The 26,532-nt window shown below is 41.5% G+C and overlaps 1 protein-coding gene across 1 annotated transcript in view; it reads left to right on the forward strand.

The window, feature by feature from the left end:
• Positions 1-26,532, forward strand: part of TRDN (triadin) — a 209,809-nt gene that overhangs the window by 149,477 nt on the left and 33,800 nt on the right. The window contains exons 10-11 of the mRNA XM_019520213.1: positions 1,044-1,238; positions 8,344-8,403. Coding sequence (XP_019375758.1) covers positions 1,044-1,238; positions 8,344-8,403 — 255 coding nt within the window. The remainder of the gene's footprint in view (positions 1-1,043; positions 1,239-8,343; positions 8,404-26,532) is intronic.

The following is a 26,532-nucleotide window of genomic DNA, read 5'->3' on the forward strand; positions in this document are numbered from 1 at the left end:
AACCCCCCCCCCCCCCCCGATTCAAAATATGGGGGAAAGCCTCATCTTGGATTTGAGTGCCTGCCCAGGGCAGGCAGCTGCTATGGCTCCTGTTCTGAACTGGGCCTGGGACCAGAGCTGCAGCCAATGTCTGCCAAGGGCCATAGCCATTGCTGTTGCCTGGCCAGGATCAGGGATAGGCCTGAAGCTGCTGCTGCTGCCATCGCCGCCTCATTGGAGCTAGAGCTGCCACTGTTGCCTGACAGGGGCCAGGACTGGGTCTAGAGCCACCACTGTTGCCTGGCCTGGGCTTGGGCTGGAGTCAGAGCTGTCACCACTGCCTGACTGGGGCCAGAGGAGGGGTGGGGCCAGGGCCATGGCCACCATGTCTCCATGCCCCAGGTCAGAGCTGTAGTCAGACTTGTTGCACAGAGAAGGTGATGCTAAGGGGGTCAATGATAGGTGGCCAAGTGGAGAAGACAGGCACTGGGGAGGTGTACAAGTAGCTAGGCGGGGCAAGGCACAGGGGCCACTTGCCTCCTTGCCCCTTGCCTTCCTGCTGCTACTTTTCCCACTGCTGTAGTTGACGAATTAATTTAAGACCACCTGTCGATAACTGTATGCTGTACATAATCAATTTATAAATTTCCATACATTTAATCCAATTATTGGGAAGCCTGTCTTAAATTCAGAGTTGTTTTAGATTGGTGTAAACACAATATAATAAGAGGAATTTCTCCCTGTTAGCTCACTCACCCCAAGTCACCACAGCTGGGACTATGAACTCAGATGTCCCACGTGGCAGGCAGAAGCTTTACCACACAGCCACCAGCCAGACTACATATTCATTTTAGCCACTATTTTGTTTATAATCTAGGTGCCAACCTGTAAGGTGTTCAGGGGAAGGACTATATGGGTTTTGGTTTTTTGTTTTAGCCAGAGTTGAACATGATCTTTCTGCTAAAGAAATAACAATTTGTAACAAGACCATGAATTAAAAGGATGCATTAGTGTTATGTATTGGAGAATAAAATGGTATAAACAGATTTGTTTGTTACATGCAGAGGAGAAGAAGGCAAAGAGCATCAAAGCTGAAGAAAAAGTTAAAAAGGAAATGAAAGATGGAAAACCAGAGCTGAAGATGCCTGAGAAAGTGAAACGGACTGAAATAAAAGTACAGGAAGTTGGGTTAATAGAAGCCAAACCGAAAGTTAAGGAGGAGAAAACATTTAAGGCTGAAACAAGATCGGAAAAGAAAGGTAAACAAAGCCAGGAGGAAACGGCTGAAGATCTTAAAATAGTGGGGAAGAAGCAGAAACAATGAAGTTACAGCTGACAAGACCAAAAAGTCAGAATCTGCAACATGTATAAGTAAATCCCCTTTGGATTTCAGATCACTAAACGGAAACAAAATGGACAAACAGGAGCTTAAAATGAACAATAAGGAAACAATAAGGAATTGTTACTCTCATGGTTAAAGATTCATTTTAATTTGAACACTTCCTTGAGATAGCAAGACCAGCATTCCTAGTAACGGAGGGTTTTTGAAGCAGAAGATTTAAGGGTTCTAATTTTCAGATTTTTAATCTTAAACTGCAGAGGGACTTAAACATTAATCTTTAAACTGCAGAGGAAGCAACAAGGTATTTCAATTTTGCCATTTAACCAACATTATTAAATCGGCAAGAGTTTTGATGACATGGAAAGAATATCTGATATGCTGAATAAATAGCAACATTAATTTGCGTTATCCAGTAACCTGTTAGGAAGTATGTTTGGGTTCCACAAATGTACATATTTTCTACTTAGGAATAACAAAAATTGCAGGTGATAGAATGGAATGATTTGCATTATATCAGATCACATGATACACTGCCATGTTTTCTATAACACAAGCACATGGTGGTGCCTGATATAACTTGACACATAATTGGGTTCCAGATTTCTGCTAATAGGGAAAGAAATGTCATTTCTAGAGGCAAAAGAAAGAAATTAGATTTTAAAAAAGGTAATACATGTGGGTATTCACTACAAGCATATTTCCACAATGGTCAGTCTGGATTTTGTTGCTGTTTAATCACAGTAGGTGAATCTACACGTAAAATTAACACATAGCAATAAACTGTAGTGCAGTTTGTGCTGGAGTTTATTGCTCCTAGGTGAAATGTTCACACGTGCTGACAGATGGCCTGGGAAGTCAGCCTGCCAGCTTGGGGCTGCTCTGCCCTGATTCATCATGCTGTGGTGCAGGTGCCAAGTGGAGTGGGTGATCCCTGCTGTCCCCCACTGCCCCGTGCTCCACAGGGGCTGTGGGGGACAGTTCACTGCCATGAGCCCCCAGAGGCTCTGATCACCGCTGCTGCAGCTGCTGTGTGTGGGGCTTTTTAGTTTTTCTTTTCTTTTTTTTTAAAGTGCCAGGAGGCTGGGGCTGGGCAGGGCAGCCATGGGGGCTTCTCCTGAGGCTCCTCCAGCTGTGGCTGCCGCTGCCCCGGTCAGGGGAGTTGCAGGAAAAGCCCCCATGTCTTCCCTGCCCAGCCCCAGCCTTCTGGTACTTTAAAAGGAGGGTTGTGGGGCTGTACCAGACTCTTCCCAGGGGCACCTCTGAAACATTCTGAAACATTTCCAAAACATTTCGGATGGTTTTCTTTCATTTTAGACATGTTTTGGAGTCTTCTGTTTCATTTCAGGTTCGGTGTTTTGGGTGCTGAAATGGGCCCAAATACCTCTGAAATGAAATGGGGCACAAGGGTACTACAGTGTGGGGCTAACTGGCAGGCAGGGAGCACGGGGCCTGGTCCCAAAGTGCATGGGGCCAGGAGAGTTCTGCCAACTGCGGTGGCAGCTGTCTGCTGGCCCCATAAATATTAGGAAGGGCTGTGATGTGCACAGAGCCAGGAGACAGCTGCTTCTGCAGTTGGCAGAGTTCTCCCAGCCCCATGAACATCTGGACACACAGCTGCTGGTGAACCCCATGCCCAGTGGGACTTTCCTGCCAAGCAGGGTCTCACCAAGAGATCTCCAGCTCCTGGGGCAACTGCCAGCAAGTTCCAAGCTAAGCAGGGAAGCACAAAGTTTCCCAGTCCCAGTGGTGCTCAGCTCCCAGCTCCTGTGGGAAGCCAGAAGCTATGCAGTGCTGGGTCAGGTGAGCGGGGGGTTGGGGGTAGAGAGCGACCACATCCTTGCTCTGATTGGCTCCTGGCTACTTGGGGTAGCCAGGAGCTGAGCAGTGCCAGGCCTGGAGACAGAGAACTCTCCCATCCCTTGTGGTCCCTTGCTGGTGTGGTTTACTGAGTGCAAATTTGGTCCCAGGCAGATTCTACATGAGCGCTACTGCACAGTTAATCTAGTACCTGTATTTACAGGCATTAGCTAACTGCGCAGTAGACTAATTTACTGCTCAGTAAAGGCCATGCACATGTAGACAGTGACACTTTACTGCATATTAGATTAATCTACTGTGCAGTAAAATGTCTCATGTAGACATCTCCACTGATAAGTAGCACAACACCCACTGGGACTTGTTAGAACACAACTAGACAGGAGTTAGGTGTGTGCTGTAGGGCATAATCATTCAATCGTACAATCCATTTCCTGTGAATCCATATTCTTGTACAAAGCTTCATTGATATCAGTGGTCTAATTCCTGAAGATGCAATCTGCCCCACTCATAATTTCAAGATCATAATCATGGACCCTCTGGAAAGTGGAATTACTTGACCTCAATTGTATAATTTCTAGAAATTTGAGAATACATAATTGGCAAAAGAAACATTGAAACCTACAGAAAAAATATTATAATATATTGACTTAACATTATCTTAAATTATCTTAATATTATTCAAACAGTAGTTTTACATTCCACATAATTTTTTTGTTCTCATGTAAAATACTGAAGACTTTAAGGCTTAAAATTGAGACAATTTTGCCTTTTCCGTGACCAGAGGCATCTTCCAGATGTGTTGTGCTGTTTGCAGTGATGGGATTTCCACACATTTCAGGATTTACTTCACATTCTTCATGGTCAGGAGCAAAGAAAACAAAGCATTTGTAGGTATGGGAGTTTATTTTCTAATATTAAAATATTTGAAAATGAATAGAAGCCAGAGACAAGGGAGATTACGGATTTTTTTCAAGAAAAACTCTGAGGTCAAGTAAATCCTTTTTCTCCCCCCAGTGCCTCTCAAGGAGTCCACCCAGCACTGAATCTTTTCAGTTTTTATAACCCTCTTTTTAGCTGTATACTGCCAGATCCAAGTCTGGTACAACTGAAACATCTAGCTACACATTTCAGTCCTGCTGTGATTTAAAAAATGGATGTAATTTCCATGTCAAACTAGACATCTGAATATTAAACATAATCTGATGACAAAATTGTAGTGCCTAATCCTGGAAGCCTGGGCTGTCCTTGTTGAAGGGAGTGGTTTCTTTGACTTCACTGTAGCTGTACAAACTAACATAACTGTGAACCTGAGTAAAACTATAGACTGTTGCCCAGTTCTTTCCCTACCTGTTTTCCTCTGCCACTAAGAAAGCTTATGTAGTGCTTAGTATGACAGAGAGTGGTCAGAATAGTTTTGAGAGGTTTAAGTTTTGAAGGCCATATCAACTACCAGTATAAATACTGACTCTCTTGACTGAAGTAGATCTAAGGTGATTGGTATCAATGAAAAACTGGCCCTGAACTCCCATCACTTTTATTGCTTTTCTGATGTGGTATTCTAAACTATTCCCTTAAAAAAAGGTTACTCAGTACATATGTCACTGTGTCCATTTCATTAGATAAATGGTGGTCTGCATGTGTACCAGTTTAAAAAGTTGGTGCTTGTGACATATGATAGAGACTGTGTCAGGTCTCCCATTCTTTTTGGCATTCTCTCTTAGCATATGTTCCCCAAATTGGCAAATAACATATTGGCCCTAGGGATTTTATGCCCCAGAGGCAGTTATTGGCTTATGCTGTCTCCTAAAGCTTCACAATAAAAATGCCTGGAGATAGACTGGATACTTTCAAAGTATCTTAGGACACTCACAATATCTGTTATTTTTCAAGACAATTAATCACCAATATGGTACAGCTATAAGATGAAAAACACTGATGTAAATCCTTATTTCAGTAAAGGACTATGATTTAAAATGAATCTTTACCTCTTAAATTGGAAATATATTTGAAATGCTTTGGCCTTGTTTCTTATTTTAATAGTGCCAGAATTCCCATTGACATGAATGGGAACATTACCAAGCTCCTTACTGTTTCCTATACAATAATAGCTTTATTTTTGCTATTGTAGGTTTTAATATTATGAGTTCATATCCATTATAAATCCCTATTTTCAGGGGTTAAATAGCTCAAAAAAGAATTGCTGTAGGCAGAAATATAGCATAAAATATCTCTGCCCAGAAGCAATTGAAAAAATATATTTTATCTATATTAAAATTACAGTAATATAAATGAACTAGACATCCGTCAATGCAGATCCTTGTTTGCACTGCAAAGATTAACAATGGCCTTCTTTCATATAAATGATTTTTTCAGTCTGTTAGTTCATAATGGACTAATGTATTTAGGCCCTGATCCCAACCCATTGAAGTAAATTGGATCTCTTCCAATGACTTCTGTAGGCTTTGGATGGGCTCATTTAGAGGATTTATTTAGTTTCTTGTGTGTTTGCTTTTATTTTTTCAAACAATATTTTTTTTCAAAAAATATTTTCATTTTTGCACACACAATGCATAGGTGCAGAAGCCAAGTACCTTAAAATCCCTAAGTAGTCATTGATGGATAGTCTGCACTGATCAGAATGAATCATTAGGCTTTCCAATCACATTTCCAATTAAAAAAAATCTGCTTCAAGATTTATAGCAATAATAGCTACTCTGGGCACACTTTGATTGATCAGCTAACATATATTTTGTATAAGTTTTTACAGATTGATAAAATAGACTCTAAAGACTTCATAAGAATGGTTTATAGTCAAGGTCCTGTGTACTCCTAGGCAAACTAGATCTAACATTGTACAAGAAGGAATATGGTTTGTGACTAGAAACTCTGCAGAAGCTTCGGGCCACAGACAAATGTTACTTTTGTGCCGAGAGAAAAGCGTTCCCCAAGTCCCTAGATTCACACTGCTGCCCATGCCACTGTGCTAGGCAGCAGGGGCAGCCATTTAAATGGTGGTGGGGATGGGAACTGGGGTAAGGGAGGCTCTACCTGCTTGGGATTCCCTGTGTCTGTGACTACAAAACTGTTTACAGCATATCCCTTCCCAGGGAGGAGAGAGGGCAAGCTATCAATTCATGGGTTCTCCTTAGAGCAGAGTTGGCCCAGGGAGCAGCTCTCCAGTGCCCCCAGCTTGAGTTCTGACCTGCATAGCATGCACTTTTTTTGTACATACTATTTTTGTAGCAACTGCTAGAAACAAATTCCTGCCAGTGGCCTCAGATAAATTAAGCACCAGGGTTTTTAGTGAATCAAACCTAAAAATGAATAAAATAATCAGCACTGCATGATGAGGGATGAAATGTTATATTTTAAAAAAAATGTATTTTTCCCTTTAATTTTAAATTTTGTTTTCAAGTGAGAAGTTTTTGGCTTAATGATGAATAGGAGAAAAAGGAACTTTGAAATTTAGGAAGTCCTTAGGGAAGCAGTTAGAGCTTTCTGTTAAAAGTATTGAGTTACCCATTGAAACTGTTTTAAAAAATAAATTAACGTAACAACCTCAGGCATAAGGCAGGGTAGAAATGCACCTTATAGACTAACTAAATAAGACATATAGAAGGAGCATAAGCTTTTGTGAACTCGAACTTGCTTCATCAGATGCATCAGATGAAGTGAGCTTCAGTTCACAAAAGCTAATGCTCTTTAGATATCTTATTTAGGGTATGTTCAAACATTCCTGGGACCCAGTCTACAAACACGTGGCTTACTTTAAGCTGTGTGATTATAGATCAGGTCTCACTTACGCAGATGTTTGCTGGTGCTGGGAGCTGCACTGGGAATGTGATCTAAATAAGTCAGAGTGGGGAGAGGAGGAGGCAGGATCAGGGAGGCATTAGCAGGTTCTTGGGTGAGGGAGGGGAGTTGGCAAATCCAAAGGGAATTGGCTATACTGGGGGTCTAAACAGCCCACATGAGGAGTTACTCGTGGGTGGATTGGGGGAATAAAAGCCTGGTCAGAGAATGGGGGATAGAAAAAGTGCAGCCCAAGGGCTGGGACAAGAGGGTGGGCTTTTCCAGCCTCAGGGCTGCACTCTGACCATGTAAAGATGTTAAGTAGATCCGACTAACGCATGCCCAATCTAACTTAGCTCATCTCCTCAGGCCAGGCATTTTTGCCTGATCTAACCTCCCTGGACATCTGTACAGATTGACACTTAGATCAACCTAGTTAGTAACATCTGCATGCACCCTTAGTTAGTCCATAAAGCAAATATCTCCCTTGCCTTCCACCTGACTTCAGACTCATATGACTGCCTGCCTCTCTTTGCATATAAAGATCCTGTCATAAACCCACTGAAGTAAGGATATTCCGATCTAAAGGTGCGATCCTGCAACTATTTAATGGAATGAATAATAGTCTTACTGACAAATGGCACAACATAGGGTCATGGGCATTATATTGGTAGTGCTTGCAGGATAAGGCCCTAAACCTGAAACTTGATGCTCAGCCTTTCCTGTTTCTTGAGTATATTTTGTCAAACTAAAGGATTCACATCTAGTGCAGGAGGCCAGGACACAACAAACCACTCCTTATAGCTTATCGTCATTGTGTTGGAGCTCTGGAGGCTAAACAACAGTGCAGAAGTGCCAGTGCACATTGCAGAAATGTTCTTCATGGGCCAATGTATGCCAAGGTCAAGTCATTTTGTGGTTGATCTGGCAGTGACATGAAAGTAAGCTTGGAAAACAACTGCAATTTTATACAAATCCATTTGGCCTCAGTATTTTGTTCAGCCAGCACTGTGAAGCTATGACTTTGGTTCCAGTTTAAAGGCAGGAGCAGTTGCATGGGAAAGGTGTAGCAACACCACTTTCTGCCACTTACTGGTGAAATCCAGTTTGTAGAAGGAGAGCAAATTGCACTTTGCCTGTTTTATAAAACCAGAGCAGGGATCTGAGGGGAGACTGATCTCTGCAACACTAAAGTTGTTAAACTGGTAGGCCTAAGTAAGAACTTGAACATTAACTGGATGGTCTTTATTTGTGTATATGAATTGATTAGGCCGGGGAACCTCTGAGTAAACTGCAAAAATATCCAGAATTGTGTGAGAAGTTGCTACCAACCTGTGTCTTCACCACTAAAGAGACAAAAAGGCTTTTACACTTACTTTCTTCATTGCTCTTTTTCCTTTCTGCTTTGTTAGATCAATATGCATTCTGTCGCTATGTGATTGACATGTTTGCGCAACGGGATTTTTATACAGGTACTTTTATACATCATTGAACTCTGTGCTAATAGTTTTTTTGCTTTTTGGCAAGATTCTGCTTCTTTGTGCCTTAAAGAATGTTTTGTATTTTCAAAAGATTGAACTGCAAATAATTTAAATAAAGCATAAGGGCTAATGGCTGCATTATTAAAGCTTTTAATTTTTCTTTCAACAATTGCATGTATTAAAAGTAAGCTTAATTTTAAAGTGAAGTTATTGTTTGCTTGTAAGGTAAGATTTTCTATACTTTCTATAGAAAGCTTTAGAAATGCTAAAATCTTCCTATTAAGTGATATACAGAAGGACAGAGTAATATGCTACATTCTTCTTCAATAGCAAACAATAACCCAGAATATTTAGCTTTAAAAAGAAAGGACACTGCATTGAAAACCATTGCTGCTTTTAATGTCTGAAATCTTTTAACTGATCCATTACTTCTTTTCTCTCCCCACATGCACACATTCATCTCTTTGAACTTATGTTCAGTTCTCAGCAAAAGAAGGGAGAACTATTGCTGATGACTGAAAATGAGCTTGTCCTACAACATTAATTCAGTTCAACCCATTTTAATATTTGTTGACTTTATTTATTTATCGTTTATTCATTTTAACGATGCTGCCAAACATCCATAAATGGTGCTGTTACAGAGGCTAGGTACAGACAGTCAAAAACCCCGAGGCTGAGTTGATTCAGTCTTTGCAAGTTAGGCTAAACTGTACAGAATAAATGGAAACAGAAGTGAACAGACATTTATCCTTTGAATCAGGAAACGCAGCCACATGCCTGCAGTGGCTCAGGTCAGAAACCAGGGGCATTAGAGCATGGCTGTCTGGCTGTGTGTTCAATTCCTCTTCCTGCTGCCCCTGAGGTCTCTGGGATTTGCAGTCCAGAATCACAGCACCAGGACTGTGTAGGCTTTTCATCACTTCCTCTTTCTGCTTCCAGGTGCCTCTGGGATTTGTAGTCCACAGTTGCAGCGTGCAGTAAGTTCGAGTGGGGGAAGGGGTGTTTAACCCCCCGCCCTAGCCTCAGACCCCAGTTGGGGTTTGGTGGAGGGGAGGGGCTATCCTCTACTTGTAGGCTTGGGCTGCATCCCCAGCTGGGCTTGCCCCTCCTACTCTGTATGCCAGCCATCACTGCTCCTATGGAGCAGGGGTGGGGCCAGCCCTGCTGTGCTCTCTGGAGCAGACAGCCCAGCCCAGGCCAGGGCTAGAAAGCATGCTGGGATTCTGGGGAACTGTGATTTAACTTGAATCAGGAAGGGATCTGGGACAGAAGTTTCATAAAGTGGTTTGACCCAAATTAGTTAAGTGTGATACTTCATTCATTTTGAAACTGGTTTATGTGCACTGAGCTTCTGTTCTGCTAAGGTTTAAACCAGTTTCTGATCACTTAAACTGGTTTATGTGTAACTTCTTCCCCTAGATAGGGAGTACACAATCCCAGGGAAATTATCCCTGTTCTCACTGAATTAATAAGATCAGATATGCCTGTATGTTCTGTAGTAATACCTCTTGATAGCCTGTTTCTTATAATTCATAATGTTATTCTCCAGCTCCTCCAGGTAGAGTACACTGTCTTAAATAGTCACTATAACAAAACTAACTCTATACCCTCTCCGTCGCAACTAGACACTTACTTTTAGACCCTTTAAATTGCCTTGCCACCTCAAGGGTCTAAAAGTAAGTGTCTAGTTGCGACGGAGAGGGTATAGTATTTTCTAAATATCCTGAATAATTCTACTTGTGAACAGTGAAGCAAAGCATGGCTTATAAAACAAGTAAAAAATAATACTAAAACATCCAGAGCATCCCTCTATTCTTTCAGATGAGGTGATGAAAGGTGAAGTTCAGATACACACAGTTCTGTACACTTTTAAAAAAAACTTTCAGAAAGCTTTACCGGCAACAGTTCAGATAGTGCTTTTCTCAGCCAATATGCTCATTTTACAGTGTTTCTTCATTAACTGTAACAGTCTTCCTTGAATAGATATATAGAGTAAAAGCAACCTCCCAAAAAATGTCTCTCTTAATGTCCCTATTATTTAATTAGGCTTAAAACTTGCTGTAATTTACCTCTCTGTAAGACTATAGTATTTTACAGTAGATTTATGCTGACCAGGAAACTTAACTAAAAATAAAAATTTATCATGACCAAAATTTGTATTTATGGATGAGGGGGGAAAATTATTTTTAATAGACTTGTGTATATATAGACATAACGATAATATAACTCTTAAAGGTAAATGATACCTGCTGTTGTGATGCAACTGTTACTTCTGTAGGATTCAGTAGACACACAGGAATGTAGCAAAACTATTCCAAATTTAACACTGCTTTATTTAAGATCAAAGTTGGGCCCATTTTACCTAACTTGCATTACTACAGGATTGTTCACAAATAGCAGTTAGACCAGAACAGCTACTGCACACGACTGAGCTGCAGCTTGGCTTCCCCTTTTAGAGTACCTAAAATGTACATTTGTCCAGACCCTTTGAACTTCCATTAGCTGATGGAATCCATCGGCTTCTTAGTGGAATAAAGAGTTTCAGTTAAATAAGAGCAATCACTTTGCTCTAAAAATATTTGTAACTGCTTTGGAGGACATTTATGCTAAGTGCACATAAAATAAAAAAAATTATAATTTATCATATTTGCTTTAGTGGCAAATGCATATTAGGTACTGGCAATATAAGTTTAATTAAAATGTTATGCTTGCATGAGCAGCCAAAATATATCCCGTAACATGGAGTTTGACAGTTTTAGAGTGACAAAATATAACTAAATAAAATTTAGTTGTACATTTCACTTATGTCATATCTTTAAAGATACATCTTCATTTAACCTGCATGACCCTCTGAGGTGGGGACAGAAGTTACACATAAAGTGATATAAATGGTCAGAAACTGGTTCAAAACTGTAACAGTAGACGTTTAGTGCACATAAACCATTTTCAAAATGGCCAAAATTGGTTTAAGATACATTTGAATGGATGTAGTATCAGACTTACCTGATTTAAGTTAAATTGGTTTATTGAATTTCTGTCCCAGATCCCCTCCAGATTCAAGTTAACTCACAGTCCCCCAGCATCCCAAGATGCTTTGCACTTCCCTCACAACTCCACTTGCAGGGTGGGTGGACTAGCCTTGGCCCAAGCTGTCTGCTGCAGCTGAGCAGGGAGGTGTGCTCTAGCACCCCCCAGCTTCCGGCCTGGGTCACTACAGGCATGTGGCTGCACTTCCAGAATCAAAAGTGAATGTCTGTTCACTTGCTTAAGGGTTCAATCTACACAGCTTAGACTAACCTATGAATTGATTTAGTACTCCAGGACTTTTTACTGTCTGTCCATTTGCTTCAATTTTGTCAGTTTCCTCTGGGCTTAGTAGTGGTGATTCAAATCAAGATTTCTGATCATGGTGAAGCCAAAACAAGTTTCAGAGAGATGTTTTTGTTTATGGCTTTCCTCATTAAGGTTCTGCTGGTTTCCCTAGATTTCTCCCACACTGTAATCCTTGTATTAATAAAACTCAGTTTTTGCCCTCAACCAGTGATTCTCAAGCAGTGTGCTGCAGCAGCTTTGGCTGCTTTGAGATAGTTTCCAGGGTGACATGGAGTGTTATCACAGTTTGGTGTGCAAACAATTCACAAGATAAACCTGGGGATTTCAAGTAGGAATACATAGTGTTAAAAAAATCCTGACCTGTTTTGACCTTTCTGAGTTTCTTGTAGAAGAAAAATTGTTTTATCTTTTTTTTATAGTAAAAAATGAGTGAAAAATAAGAGCTGGCATTTTCTGAGGAGTCTTGAATCTAACGAAAGGGTTCTTGAGTCTCACAAGTTTGAGAACCACTGTTCTAGACTGTCATTGATGTAGATCCTAGTCCTCAATATTTGAAGTAGTTATGCTACCATTTATTAGTTCTGGAGCTATTTAGACCTGTGATCAGTCTAATGGTGCACCAATATATCCTAGAAGGATTTGTTTTTCCTGTAATTAGTTGATACATTTACACCAAGAAGTAGAATGCTCGCAATTTTCAATCCAGGAAGTATGTAGTAGTTTGCTATTCATTAGGGAGCAGATTGGGCCACTGTGTGGCTGTATCTACATGTGTAATTAGCATGTAGCAATAAACTCTGGACTTAATTGCCCACAGCATGTATTTGGCTGATGCAATCTGCACTGGATAAATGCTACTGCACAGAGGGTAATAATTTACTTATTGTGGATGCCTGCTGAGCAAAATTGGGTAGCTAGAGCCAACACTTTCAAACCCATGAATCTAAAATTAGCTACCTAAATAAGTGGCCTGATTTTCAAAAGCTCTGAGCAATAATAGTTCTCAGTGGTACCCTCTGCATCAGGTTCCCCTCCTGCCACCACTTCAGAGGCACTGTGTATCCCTCCTGGATTAGTGGTCCCACCCACTCTCTCAATGATAGGTGTCCTACAGTCCATCTAATGTACTTGAACAACAACAACAATAATTATTATTATAATAAATGTTGTTTTCGATCATTAAATGTTCTGAATGTTATCTTTTGCTCCTTACACATAATTTTATCACACATTCTGGAACTCGTGTTCTAGCAGCAACCTTGAAGCTTGATTTTCATGTTGTTTGTTTGTTGGGGGTGGGGTTTGGATTTGGGAGTGTGAAATTTTCTCACTTGTGCATCAGCACTTATGCATGCCAGGAGTCCTCTTTATCTGCACTGGTCTTGCTCTGTTATGCTTGGTTTTACTCCCCTAGCGCCAGATCCCCACAGTTTCCCCACTCTTTCTCCCAGGCTGCATGAATCCTAGGGGAAGCAAGTGGTAATATTTCCTTGGCTTTTCAGAAAAGAGTGATTGCTCTTGTGTGCTTGTTTAGTGATTTCTGGCATGCTTCTTTCTTCTGCATGCCCATGGAAAAGAATTGCTGAGGCAAAGAAATACCTATTCACAGGGTGCTCAGTCATAAATAGGGATTTCCGCTTCCTCCAATCCTACAGACTGAGGTTAGTGTTTTATTTCTTTAGGTTTGCCATGACTTTGTTTTAAGTGCATATCTTTCCCATGTTCTAGCTCTCTGTATAGAATTTCCATTTTACAATAGCCTGCAGTCCACATATGCTACTGGTCTTTATACTTAGCTAATTATCTACTAAAAACAGTTTTAGCACAGGCCAGAATTGGGGTGAGGGAGGAAGTGTGGCTTTATGCTAGCTTTGCAATTCCAGGATCTTTGACTCACTCTAGCAGCAGCATGGCTGCTATGACTTGGCTGTAATGACTGACAAGGGTAGATGAAGGAGTGCAGTGGATTCAGTCCACAGTCTCTTCCTCTACCAACATGCCTCCTACCTGTCTCCTTCATGGTCATGGGTCAAGAGATACAAACTGAAAAGGTGTAGGTATATCTTTCTAGCCTTCTGCTGCTAGGAAAATGCCTTTTCCTGGTGATGTTTTCAGATGATTTCCAGCAGTTATAGCATTTTTCCACTGCAAATGAGAGTAAACATATTGCAGAATCATTCATAAAAAATCCATCCCAATATCTGTCTCAGAGAGGAAGGGATCTCTAGAAACCACTTCCTTCCGAAGAAGGAATGCCAGGTTGAGAGTCTCCAGGGAGTGTGCTCTCTAATAAGATTTTTTTCCAGACTTCCATCATCTGTATAACTCTTAGCTCATCAATAGTTTCAAGTGTTGAGAAAAAACTGGGATTGGGTAACTCTGATGTGTGAGTCAAAGACTGGCAAGCTGTAGTATAGTTATGGTTAAATGTCCTCTGATTTCTTGCCTGCTGACAGGTTTCAGAATGGTTGATGGTTGTTCTGGGAAGAGTGTGTGTCAGTAATGTCAGATTCAGGTATAAGTTGGCAAACCAGGTACTTCTATTCCTTTTTAAGATTTGGGGGTATTAGACATAGCCTAATCTTGATCCATGTGAACTACTGAGTTCTTGTTCTTCTATTGCTGTCTGCTGTACAGACAGCTAGACTCATGCGGTCTTGACACTTTTTTGGAATGGTCATTCTTGCTCAATTGCCCCAGAATCAGGGGCAGGAGGCTGTTTAGTGTGGAGGGATACTCTTCATGTACCCCACTGCATTGACTTTATACTGAAATAACTTTGTTTATACCAGAGCAGTTAATTTAGAACATACTTGATGTAATTCAATGGAGGACCAACCCCAATAAATAAGTCTTACAATTTCACTACTAGTTTCATTTTCAGTGAAAACCAGCTTGACAATTGCTTGTAGTTTTATGAGGCTATTATGTTTGACTGAGAACTCTACGGATTTTTTTTTCCTATTAAAATGTATACTATGTTGCTTCTATCATGCTTTCCCCCTTCCATCATATTAGAAATTGAATAAAGCAGACATATGACCCAGAAGATAGCTGATTGGGGTGGATGTTAAGGATGTGGTGTGGGGTTTGGAATGCGAGAAAAACTTAAGCAAGTGACTTACACATATATTTTGAAAATGTGAAAGATCATGAAGACCTTCCAGGTCATCTTTGGTTAGGATACCATGTCCTAAATTGACATTGTCTAGAGCCATCTTCCTCAATAGACAGGTAACCATGCATCAGTTTTCAGAGCAAACTGGTTTGATGGATCACTTGTTCCTGGTGAAGATGTAATTGCAGATAATTTGATGACACAAAGCTGTCCTTTATTCCTTTAGTAACCTGCTTGGTTAATTCTGAGCATGTTCTAAAATTGCCTGAAAGAGAGGATATAATAAAGAGTAATTTAAATACATCTATGAGAAGCACAGAAAATTAAGCAGTAATCATTGAATAATTTCTGACTAGTTAGGTATTATTTATTAATGAACATTCTTGTAAAAAAAATCAACTGTCAGTTAGAACCAAATATTATTTCTTTAAATTTCACTTTAATTACACAACATATTGAGAAGCATCCATTAATATCCTTTTATTGTATTCTTGTCTCTAGCTCACCTCTTTCCCTGGCTCTTCTTGGGAGTACTCTGATATGGCACTGATCTCTTAATGGGAGATCTATCAGTGCTTGCCCCCCCCCCACATAATCCCACAGATGCAAATGCAACGTACCATCCATTATTCCTTGCCTATATCATCCTCTCCTTGAATCAGAGCCAGATGTCAACACCCTTATGAAACTTTATTATGCTAGTGCCAAAATATCAAAAACTATTTTCAGAGTCCATTAAAGAAAACGATTACTTGTGTGTGTGTGTGTATACTTATATACATATACATACGTACACACACAAGTAATTGTTTTCTTTAATAGTTTACTGTGAGCAGCTCAGAACATTTTGATTACAAAAATGAGGTGGGTAATTTTTCCATTAGTAGAAATTGGTAAAATTACTATTAATCTATTCTTGTGAGGGACTGGAGTAAGAATCAAGGTAACCCTCTTTATGATATTTATTTTGTTGTGTTATGATATATTGTTCAGTAAAAGAATACTGAAATCACAAGCCATATTGCAAAAGATTCAATAATAACAGCATGATTGAGCTATAGTAAAGGCCTTAAAAATATTGGCGGTGAAGGCAGGTAATTTTAAAAGAAAAGGAGAAAAAAGCATGTATGTTTGTGTGTGTATATACACACACAATAATATACACATAATATATATGTATAATATATATGTACATATACACATAATATATTAGGCCTGTATGAATAGGGAAGTATTCGATTTGGATTCAGATTTGGCCGATTCAGAGGACAGTGATTCAGTTTGGAGATTTGGATCACTGTCCTGAATCGATTCGGCCCAATCAGCTTCTGAAGATTCGGCACTGATTCTTTTACTGGACAATGAATTATGACACAATAAAATAAATGTCATCAACAGGGTTACCTTGATTCTGATTTCAGTCCCTCACAAGAGTACATTAGTAGAAATTTTACCAGTTTCTACCAATGGAAAATTTACCCCCCTCATGTTTGGAATCAAAATGTTCTGAGGCATGTGAAAGATCCATGGTTCCTGACTTTTGTTGTGTGTTGGATTGATTATGGTAGCAATGGAGATGTGTTGACAGATTTTGCATTTGCTGTGTTGTCAAGATCTAGCTTTATTTAGTGTTACTTCCATCAAATTCTGATTCTTGGATGAGGTCTGGAGATTGCATGAAAGCAGGGCAGTGGGGGAGAGTTTCATAGAAATTAGTGGCTGGAAGGGACCTCATGAGATCACAGAGTCCAGCCCCAAAGGGAAGCAGAAAGTTCCCTCAAGGCATAAACTGTCACCCCAAATGGAACTTGAACCCACAGTCTCTGGCTTTGGAGGCCAGTGCCTTATCCATTAGGGACACTGCAGTTGAGAAGACACCTTTTAAGCCGTGGCCCTCTTTGACTACAGGCTTTCTTAGAGATCCCAGTGTGGATTTGTATGTGACAGCGAGAGGTGGGTGAGGGTTAGTTGTCCAGGTTCAGCTAAAGGGCCAAAGCTTGAGTGGAAGCTGTAACACCTTATAGCCTATATGGAGAGATAGAGACTGGGACTTATAACACACAAGGACCTGTGGGTTATATAACAGGTCAGAACCACAGCTGTAAAATCTTCTGAGGAGAATAAATCAGCACAGGCCTAGATCATTAGGAATAAGTGAAAGGATAAAAGCAAAATTAAAGGCACCTTTCTAAAAGAAACAATTAGTTAAAGCAATGCAGTTAATAACTGAGGGAAAAACAGCACAAGACTTTTCTAAAAATATAAGCAGGTCTGGACAAATCTAACCCATTAATTTTATAGCTTAGTTTTTAATAATGTTTAAGAAAAAAATATCATCCTCCCTATGATATCTATCTCCCTCAGCTTGAATAAGGAAGAAGATTGCTGGAACCTAGCCAAATTTGAGTTTGAAACATGCTCCTTTTAAAGCCACGATTTTGCGAGATGGCAGAAAAATGCAGATAATTAGGTACCTACAGTCTCCTTGGTTTTGTCTTCAGCCTCAGCTTACAGAAGCTAAGCCTATATCTTCATTCCTGCATTTTAAGCACTCACCAACTTCAAGGGAAAGTCAATTCTTTCTTTGTCTTTGATTGTTCATGGCCAGAAATAATGGCATGGTATTTATTACCTTTTCATAGGGCCAGACAGTACAAGCAAGATACACATAGCACATGAGCATTCAAGGCATTAACTTAAAAACCCTTAAAAAATCTGAAAAACTCTAGTCAAAATACCTTCTTTTGTGATTTTTGGAACAATTTCTTTTGTGCAGAAATTCTCCATTTCTTATCTCTTGCACCAAAAGAATGAAAAATTATCTCCTTTTCCATCTCAAGTAGCGTATTCCTTCACTTGCTTTCTAATGTCAACTTCCGCTTCTTTGTAAAGGCCTCTTCCTTCTACATCATTCCTGCAGGTGTTATAGTTAGCTATAGTCAACTCCCTTTACCATTTACCTTTGCAATCATATTCAACTACCATATTTCCCCAAATGCAAGATGACCCCAAATATAAGACAACCCCCCCTAACAATTAGTTTCTAAAGATGGACAATTCATAAATTTATTATAATTTTCCATGCATGAAATATAATTATTAGGGGATCATCTTAAATTCCTCCTCCCCCAGGTGGTGGGAGGAGAGGTGATGAGGAAGAAGCAATGGGGCAGGCAGTAGGGGGGCACATGGTAGAACAGGCATTGAGGGGCCAGTAATGGGGCAGGCATTGGGGGGCAGTGGGGAATAGGCAGTAAGGAGGAACGTGGTAAGGGGCAGGCAGTGAGAGAGGCAGGCAACTTGCCCCCTACTGCCTGCCCCACCACACTTACATCTCATTGTGCCTGCCCCACACCCCTGCAGTCTCAGGCTGCCCCAATTTCCCCTTCTATTCCCCCTCAATTTCCCCTCCATGCTGCTTCTGCCCTCCACAGCCTCAGGTACCTGCCTCCGCCCTTCCTCCCATCTCCCCCCTGCCTGCCCCTCTCCCCACCCTTACCTTTGCTCTGCATTGGCAGGCTCTGTCCCTGCTGCAGCATGGTTCATGGCTGGTATATGCTCCAGCCCAGTCCCATAGCAGTGGCATGAAGCTGGCTCTGTGCCCCAGGCTGCAGCAAGAACAGAGTCTGAAAGTGTAGAGCAAAGGTAAGGAGGAGTGTGGCAAAGGGGAGAGGGGGAGAAGTGGCATGCGGGGGTGGAACTGGTGGTTGTGGGGGAGGAGTGGTGGGGCATGCAGAGTTAGCGGTGGCAGGGTGGGCAGGTGACACCTAAAACTCTGGCTCTGGCTCTGGCTTCGGCTTCAGCTCCAGCTTTGGCCCCAACCCTAGGTTGGGGCCAGACCTGCAGCAGCTGCCTGCTCCCACTCCCCCCACCCTCACCCACCTTGTGTTTGATTGCAAGTTGAGGGGCTTTTTCCCCCGTGTTAAATGGAGGGGGAAACCTCATATTTGAATTGAGTTAATATGGTATTTTTTCCTTCTTCCTTCTGTTTTTGTAGCCTAGACAAATGAGTCTATCCTGCTACATCTTGCTACATATTCAAAATAAATATACTCCCCCACAATGCTGTAATAGGATCATAGAAAAGTAGGCCTGGAAGGTACCTCATAAGGTCACCAGTCCAGCCCCCTGCTCAAGGCAAGATCATCCTTGACTAAACAACCCCAGCCAAGTACCTGTTTAACCTGCTTTTGAAAGTTTCCAAGGACGGAGGAAGTTCCTTCTAATTTCCATCCTAAATTTCCCCTGCTTCAGCTTAAGCCCATTGCTCCTAGTTCTGTCCCCTACAGCCACAAAGAAAAGTCCATCTCTACCTTCTCTATAATCAACCTTCAGGTCTTCGAAGACTGTTATCAGATAACCCCTCTGTCTTTTCTCCAGGCTGTATAACCCCTGTTCTTTCAGTCTTTCTTCATAAGTTTTATCTCCCAGGCCTCTGATCATTTGTTCTCCTGTACAGGACACTTTCCAAACTGTCTACATCCTTCTTAAAGTGTGGAGTCTAAAACTGGACACCGTACTTCAGGTGAGGTCTCACTAGTTCTGAATAAAGTGTAAGAATTACTTCTCTTGATTTTCAAGTCATACTCCTGTTAATCTGTTAATACAACCCAGGATGCTGTTGGCTTTTTTTTTTTTTTTTTTTTGCAACAGGAGCACGCTTTTGGCTCATATTCATTTTATGGTCCACCCTAATCCCCAGGTCCTTCTCTGCAGTGCTACAGTCTAGCCAGTTATTTCTCAGTCTACATTTGTGCACATTTTTATTCTGTCCCAAGTACAGGACTTTGCATTTTTCCTTTTTGAATCTCATCTCATTGACTGCAGATCATTTCTCTAGTCTATTTAGGTAATTATGGATCCTAGACCTAAACTCCTGGCTCCTTTATTTTATAACACTTCTCTGCACTGCCCCATTTCCCCTGCCATGCCACTTCTCCCCTCTTCCCCCAGTGTTGCAACCCCCTTATCTTTGCTCTGGTGATGGCTTGTTCCATCTCCACTGCATCCTGGAGCACAGAGCACTGCTTGGCCCTGGAGCAGCAGATCTGGCTCCAGGCCACTGCTATGGGATCAGGCTAGAGTTGTGCTCTATGCCTCAAACTACAGCAGGAATGGAGCTTGTTGGCACTGGAGAAAAGGTAAGAGGGAGGATGGGAGGAAGTGGGGGAGGGGTCCCAAGGCTGTGGGAGGCAGAAAAAGCATGAAAGGGAGAAGAGGCAGGGCTGAGAAGGTGGGGTGGGGGCCTGAGGTTAGGGGGCCAGAAGTGGCATGGAAGGGGGAAAGGGGGGCTGGGAAGTGGGAGTGGTAGCTTAAGGCTGTGGGGGGGTAGGAACAAGGTGGGTAAGTGGGGGGAGACAGGAGGCAGGGGGCAAGCTGCATTTCTCTCCCACTGCCAGCCCCATTACAATCCCCCTCATTGCCTGTGCCCCCATCACATGCAGTAGTGTGTATATGTGGGGGGGGGAGGTGAATTGAAGAGAATCCTCCAAAATTAGATTCTGTACCTGGAAGAGACAGATGTGTACATTTTTCATGAATGGAATCTAGTTATTGGAGAGTTGTCTTAAATTCAGGGTTGTCTTATATTCAGGTAATTATGGTAAGCATCATCATAGTTTTTTCTATCTTCTGTGGCTGCCTCTTTCATAGGGACCAAGTACCTTCATCTTTAATAGATTTATATTTGTAACATGCCTATAGGATGAAAGTACTGTTAACCCTGTTTTACAGATGGGAAACTAGGTGCTAGAATGGCTAACTGTGTTTCCCAAAATCAGAAAAGCTGTCTCTGGCACAGCAAGGACTTAAATTCCTATCTTCTGAGTCTCAGGAGCATCCTTCCTAGAAATGAGCTCTGTCTAGAAGATCACTGACAAAAAGGGGAAGGAGCACTGAGGGAATTACTCTATTACAATAAACTATCATTCACCTCCTCAAATAGCTATTTCCATACCTTTATAATTCCTATTAAACTCCCTACCAGTGAGTACAATTTTTTCTTATTTGTGTGAGTGTATTCTGAAGGCAACAGCTGTGCATGTATGATTTTTTTTTCAGCCTGAAAGATTCAGGTTGTAATCCCTATACTTTTTGTAAAAGCAAATGGCTTCTAAAAATGACTGTCACAAGGAATGATACTGCTTTGTTCAATTATAACTCCTACATGTACACTTAAACAGAATTTGTGATGTTGTCCATAATATCAACAGTTGTTGATTCCCAATACTATTAAAACCCAGCACTTTTAAAGGAAAAAGAATCTTTATTTGGTGCATCTACACATGCATTAATGCACTTTCATTAATGTACATTAAATCTAGTACCTCTGGGCACTTTTACACATGTTCCAGGGGTGGAGTATGGGGAGGTGTGCTTTAATTAAAGCAGCTCTGAGAGCTGCTGTAATTAAAACACTACAGCATCTTGTATACCAGTGTCCTTGTGCTTCAAACTGGTGGCAGGGACACTTGAACTAAAGCTCATTTAACGAGCTTTAGTTCAAGCACCCCACCACCATTTTGAAGCATGGGGACACTGATACATGAGAGGTGGAGGCTGCCTGGAGTGTGATAATTACCATACTCCAGCAGACCTGATTAGTCAAGTCTGCTCTCATGTGCTCCAATTACAGAGCATCATAGCAGCCTTTGTGCTCATGTACAGGCACCCTCTATTTTGAGGTATTAGGAAAATGTGCATTAGCCTGGTTTAATGTACATTAAATAAACAGCATGCTTTTAAAGTGATGCTTAATGCTCACTAGCCTATTTTAATGTGCATTCAGTAAAAAGCACTTTTCTTATGTTTCATTAATGCACATTATAATAGGCTAATGGGCATTAAAGTGCATGTGTAGATGCACCAATTGAGCTCATCCAGACGAGCACAGTCATGCAGTATGTGGCGTCACAAACAAGTGTGCAGCACCACATACCACACAGTCTAGTGTTTTCTGTGCTGCAAGGGTGTACTGCCCATGCATGTGCTGCTCCATTGTTTATTTTTTTGTGGGTTTTTTTACCCCTGAAATATTTTTTGACCCACTGCTGAAAAGTGGAACTGGGATGCTTGGAACTTGCATTGCTGGCCAGGCTCTGCCTGGCAGAATCACTGCAGCTGCAGCCCTGGGAGGCCCCCACAGTGCTGGCCCCAGCCTTCCCTACCATCTCCAGGGTAACTTGCCATGCACCAAGGCACGCAGCATGGGCATTCCCTGAGGACAGGTAGCTGTGGCACAAGGTGCGCCGCTGCTAGTTGTCCTCAGGGAACCAAACATCCATGCACATCTGGATGCACCCATTGAGTATAATCTCTCTGATGATATGGGCCTATCCTCTTAGTAATCAGGATAGAACCTATTAAATCTAAATAGGAGGTAGTCATGTAAAATACCTTTGCAGTTCTGGGTCATTGCCTGGATAGATGGGCTAATCAAATATTTCAGATCATTGTGATTTAACTTCAAACTGTATTATTGAAAAAAATAGCTTAAAAAAAGTGGTTATATATTCAGCTTTTCTGGTTGTTTTCAAATATAGACACAACAGGTAACATAATAATTGCCGTTTGATTCCTCTTTTGCTTCTGGCAAAAAAACTCAATCAGAGATGCTGTAGAAGCCTTCAAGTGAACAGATCTGGAACCAGAACTTCTGCAGCCTGATATCTGTAACTTGGCTTTGTTAATGCCAGACTGCCCTTGTCCATCAGGATTTTTCATGTACATTCTTTCCTCAAGTTAGGAGTAAAGCTTCAAAGCTCCTAAAACAGTATTGTAATTGGTCCACCTGTTTAGCATTAAGATTCTCAGAACCATGATTGGACTAATGTAATTTGGTATTAACTGGTGACATATAGGAAGGAAACTCAAGTTCAAAGAAACCAAAAATTGTGGAACAGATAATCCCAACATATCAATCATTGATTGCAAGCAAAATAAGGACTTCCTCCAGTCTGCTTAATTTTTGCTAGCCAGAACAATCCCTTTTTTTCCTTCTGGTTTTTTTTCATCTTTATTTGAGCATGGTTGGCAAGGAGTAGGTGATATATAGTGAAGAGCCAGGAGAGATATGTGCAAAAGTGCTGAAGTTTATGTGAATTATACTGCGGATCATTGCATAGGATGCCAAGCATTCAGTTGGGGAAAGATGCCCGTTCATTGTACAATTACCATGGAAGCTACTATATTTCTCTCACTCTTTAATATGCAATAATGACTTTAACAGTCCATAACAAGCATGTTGTATTTGTTTACCATAGTGTTCATTTTTCCAATAACTGACTGCAAGTATATAGCTAAATATAACATAAGATTCTCTGCTTGCAAAATAGCTGAGTAATACTACTGAGATAGTTCTGGGATATGGCAATAGAGGAAAACAACCAAATTAAACCTTGCGAGCTGTGAACCACAAGCTACTCTCATGCAACACCTGGAACAGAAAAATGTTTTTATTTCCCTTAAATGAATCTCTGAATTTCTATAGGCTCTCTCTGAGAGCCCTTTCCTGGATGTCTGAGAGCCCATTGGATGCCAGAGTGTATGCAGCTCTCACCAGTTTGCTCCAATGTTCTTTCTGTTTAAAGAGAAGTATGGCTGGATGTACATATTCCCAGGTGTCTCAGCAAAAAGCTTCCTTGCTGGTTACATGTTTTTGAACAGCAAAACTGGGAAGGGTTTTCACGAGAGCCAAGGCAAACGCTTTCACGCGAGGGGCACTTGTACATGTGACAGGGTTTAATCCCCAGGGTTTTGTTTTATGCTCCCTAAATTGAAATGGTGGGTTTTTCAATTTTTCTGACATGTTATGGAGGTCCAAAGGGCCTGATCCTTTTTTGTTTTCCTGGAGCCTTCCCACCTCTCCTATGGCTGGGGAGTGAGCTGTGGGAGGCCCCAGTCCTTCCCTCCATGGTGGTGTCACCCCCCAAAGCCACCCATAATACCCAGCCACCAGTATACCCAGCTTTCCCCATCCTGCCTCCCTGTGCTGCCCCAGTGGCAAGCCAGCCCATTCCCAGGCAGTCCCAGGTGGTGAGAAGGCGGCAGGGACAGTGCACAGGGTGCTGGAATCCCCGGAGGGTTCAGGGAAGAGTTGGATCCAGCTGAGTGCTGCCTCCTAGCTGGAGCAGCCTCCAGCCCACCAGCAGCCCAGCCAAGTGGCCTCAAGGGCCACTGGCATTGCAGAAGGAAGGATCAGGGCCCCCTTCAACTCAGGGGCCACTCAGGTTGCCAACAGCTCACCCCCCGGCCATGGGAGAGGCAGGCAGTCTCCGTGAAAAAAAAAAGGATCAGGCCCCTTACCTTACCATTTCTGCCTTTAGCAGACACCTGCTGAAGGGAGAAGAAGCAGAGAGGTGCCCAATCCTTTTTTGTTGTGGAGCCTGCCCACCTCTCCTGCAACAGGAGGGCAAGCTGACAGCTACATCTCTGCAATTTCCAGTGTTGCAAACTAAACCACATGCAGATGTGGTTTAGTTTGCAACGTTGCAAACTCATTTGAAACCCCCAAACCTTGCACACATGTATTGTGTGATGCTATGAAGCCACACACAGGAAATTTGTGTCATGTGTACATGGTGACAATCGTCACGTGTATGAGCAACCTAGGAAGCTCAGTAGTAAAACATTTCACAAAAAATAGCTCCCAGAATAGCTCTGACCTAGGTGGATTTAGCTGTGCAACTCTGTACTGATTAGATTCTTTTTATGGTCATGACTGATAGTTCTGGCAGGGTAAAAGGTTCACTTCACAGCTCTGCCAATGCATTTCAAGCCTGTCTTACTTAAATGCCCTGAGCTTTGCCTGGGCAGAGACTGCCAAACTGTGTGGGATAAATGTCTGTTGGAAAGCAGGACAAAAACACCAAACTAGAATTCTGAGGTGTGATTTTTAATCAAGCTATGTGGCCCAGTGAAAGGTTAGTGGATTGAACTACTTCACCTTGTGATGTGCACACAAAGCCAACAATCTGAAGTCAGATCTGTGGGAACTTCATGCCCATTTAGTTTCCAGCTAATTACCCCAGCAGGGTCCAAGAAAGTATTTCTATTCAGAAGAATTCAATATGTTTGCGTTAAAAAAAGAAACAAGGATTAACTAAAAATCACACACTGTACAAAATAGAAGTAGGTCTTGCTTTCTACTCAGCATAATGTGCAATGACTGCAAAAGAGATGATCTTCAGTGTTTTGCCAGGCCTTCCTAAGGAGCATTTATTATATTTACCTACCTACATCCTCCTATACCTTCATCATTAACCTACTGTCCTTTGCTTCTAGCTAAATAGAGGGATGACTCCCAAAGACTATTAGATTATTTTAATAGTTTATTTTTAAAAGTATCTTTACAATGCTTTAAGGAAAAACAGAAAGAAAAAGATGCTGGAATATATCCAGAACTCCAAGCTGACTATGCTGTTTCAAATGAGTTTTAAACCTTAGTGGAACATGTTAAATGTTTGTGTAAGATAATGTGTAATCACCCTCCTCTGAAGCACCATAATCATTCTATCTGGTAGATAAGCAATGTGAGGGGTTATGAATGTTAAAGGATTTTATTGCAGCTGATAATTACTGAATATCCTAGTCCTATTACAGTGTTTTGTTCTCAAGAAATATTGACCAATATGACATTGGAGCCTCACTGTCTTCTGAGCAGTTATCTATTTCAGTGGGGGAAACCTTGGCAGGCAGGCCACAAATTAGCCCGGTACCTTTCCTGCACACTACTATAATCCCCTTCCCCTGCCTGATCTGCTGCTCTGCTTTCTGCTTCATGCCCTATCTGCCATTGTGCTGCTTGTGCCTTCCCTGATCTGCAGCATGCATCATACAGTCTGCTTGTGCCACTTGTGTGGCATACATGCCAAAGGATTTGGCATCCCTGATCTATTTAATGAAGAAACTCAATCTGAATGGTACAGAAAAACAGGGATTCATGGATGCTCAGCATGTTTGACATGCTGGCTGTAAATGCTATAATCTATTAATTTCTCATTCTCTAACTCAGCCCTCCATTTTTGCACCACTGTATTCCATACACCATTTGAAGAATCAAAACTTGTTGTAAACTGTTGTCTTTTTTTCTTTGGTATCATTTTGTGCCACTTTAATGCTTACCTTCAGAAGTGTTGGTAATTTGATGGACCTAATTTTAGTCCATCCTCCCCTGAAAATGAATGGATTTATTTTTTTCTAGTCATATGTTTTTTTAATAGCTGCTATATGGCTGTACTTTTCTACTGGAGATCCAAATTACCTGTCATTTTTCTCAGGACACACATGTGCTGAGTGAAGAAACCATTTCTCAGAAAAGTGTCAATTCTGAAGTATGAGAAGAAAATACTGGTAGTATGAAGAGAGACTGATTTTTCTCATCTTGATTGTCAAAACTTGATTGTCAAAATTAGTAAGAACATCAGGATTCCATCCAGTTTTCAGTCCTCTTGGGCTACGGACAGACATTCAAAAAGCCTGAGCCTGAATTGATTCAACCTTTGCAGGTTAGCTTAACCTGGCTAGGCTGAACCAGTTTCCAACCATACAGACAATTCTTCTGGACTGAGGAAACTCAGGCACATGCCTGAAGTGGCTCAGGCTGGAAGCTGGGGGGGCGTTCCAGCAGCCCTCCCTGTGCTTCCACAGAGCTAAACTGAGCGGGGGGGGGG

The sequence above is a fragment of the Gavialis gangeticus genome, unplaced genomic scaffold (assembly GCF_001723915.1).
Source record: "Gavialis gangeticus isolate Ggan-Ray unplaced genomic scaffold, GavGan_comp1, whole genome shotgun sequence".
NCBI classification, from domain to species: domain Eukaryota; kingdom Metazoa; phylum Chordata; order Crocodylia; family Gavialidae; genus Gavialis; species Gavialis gangeticus.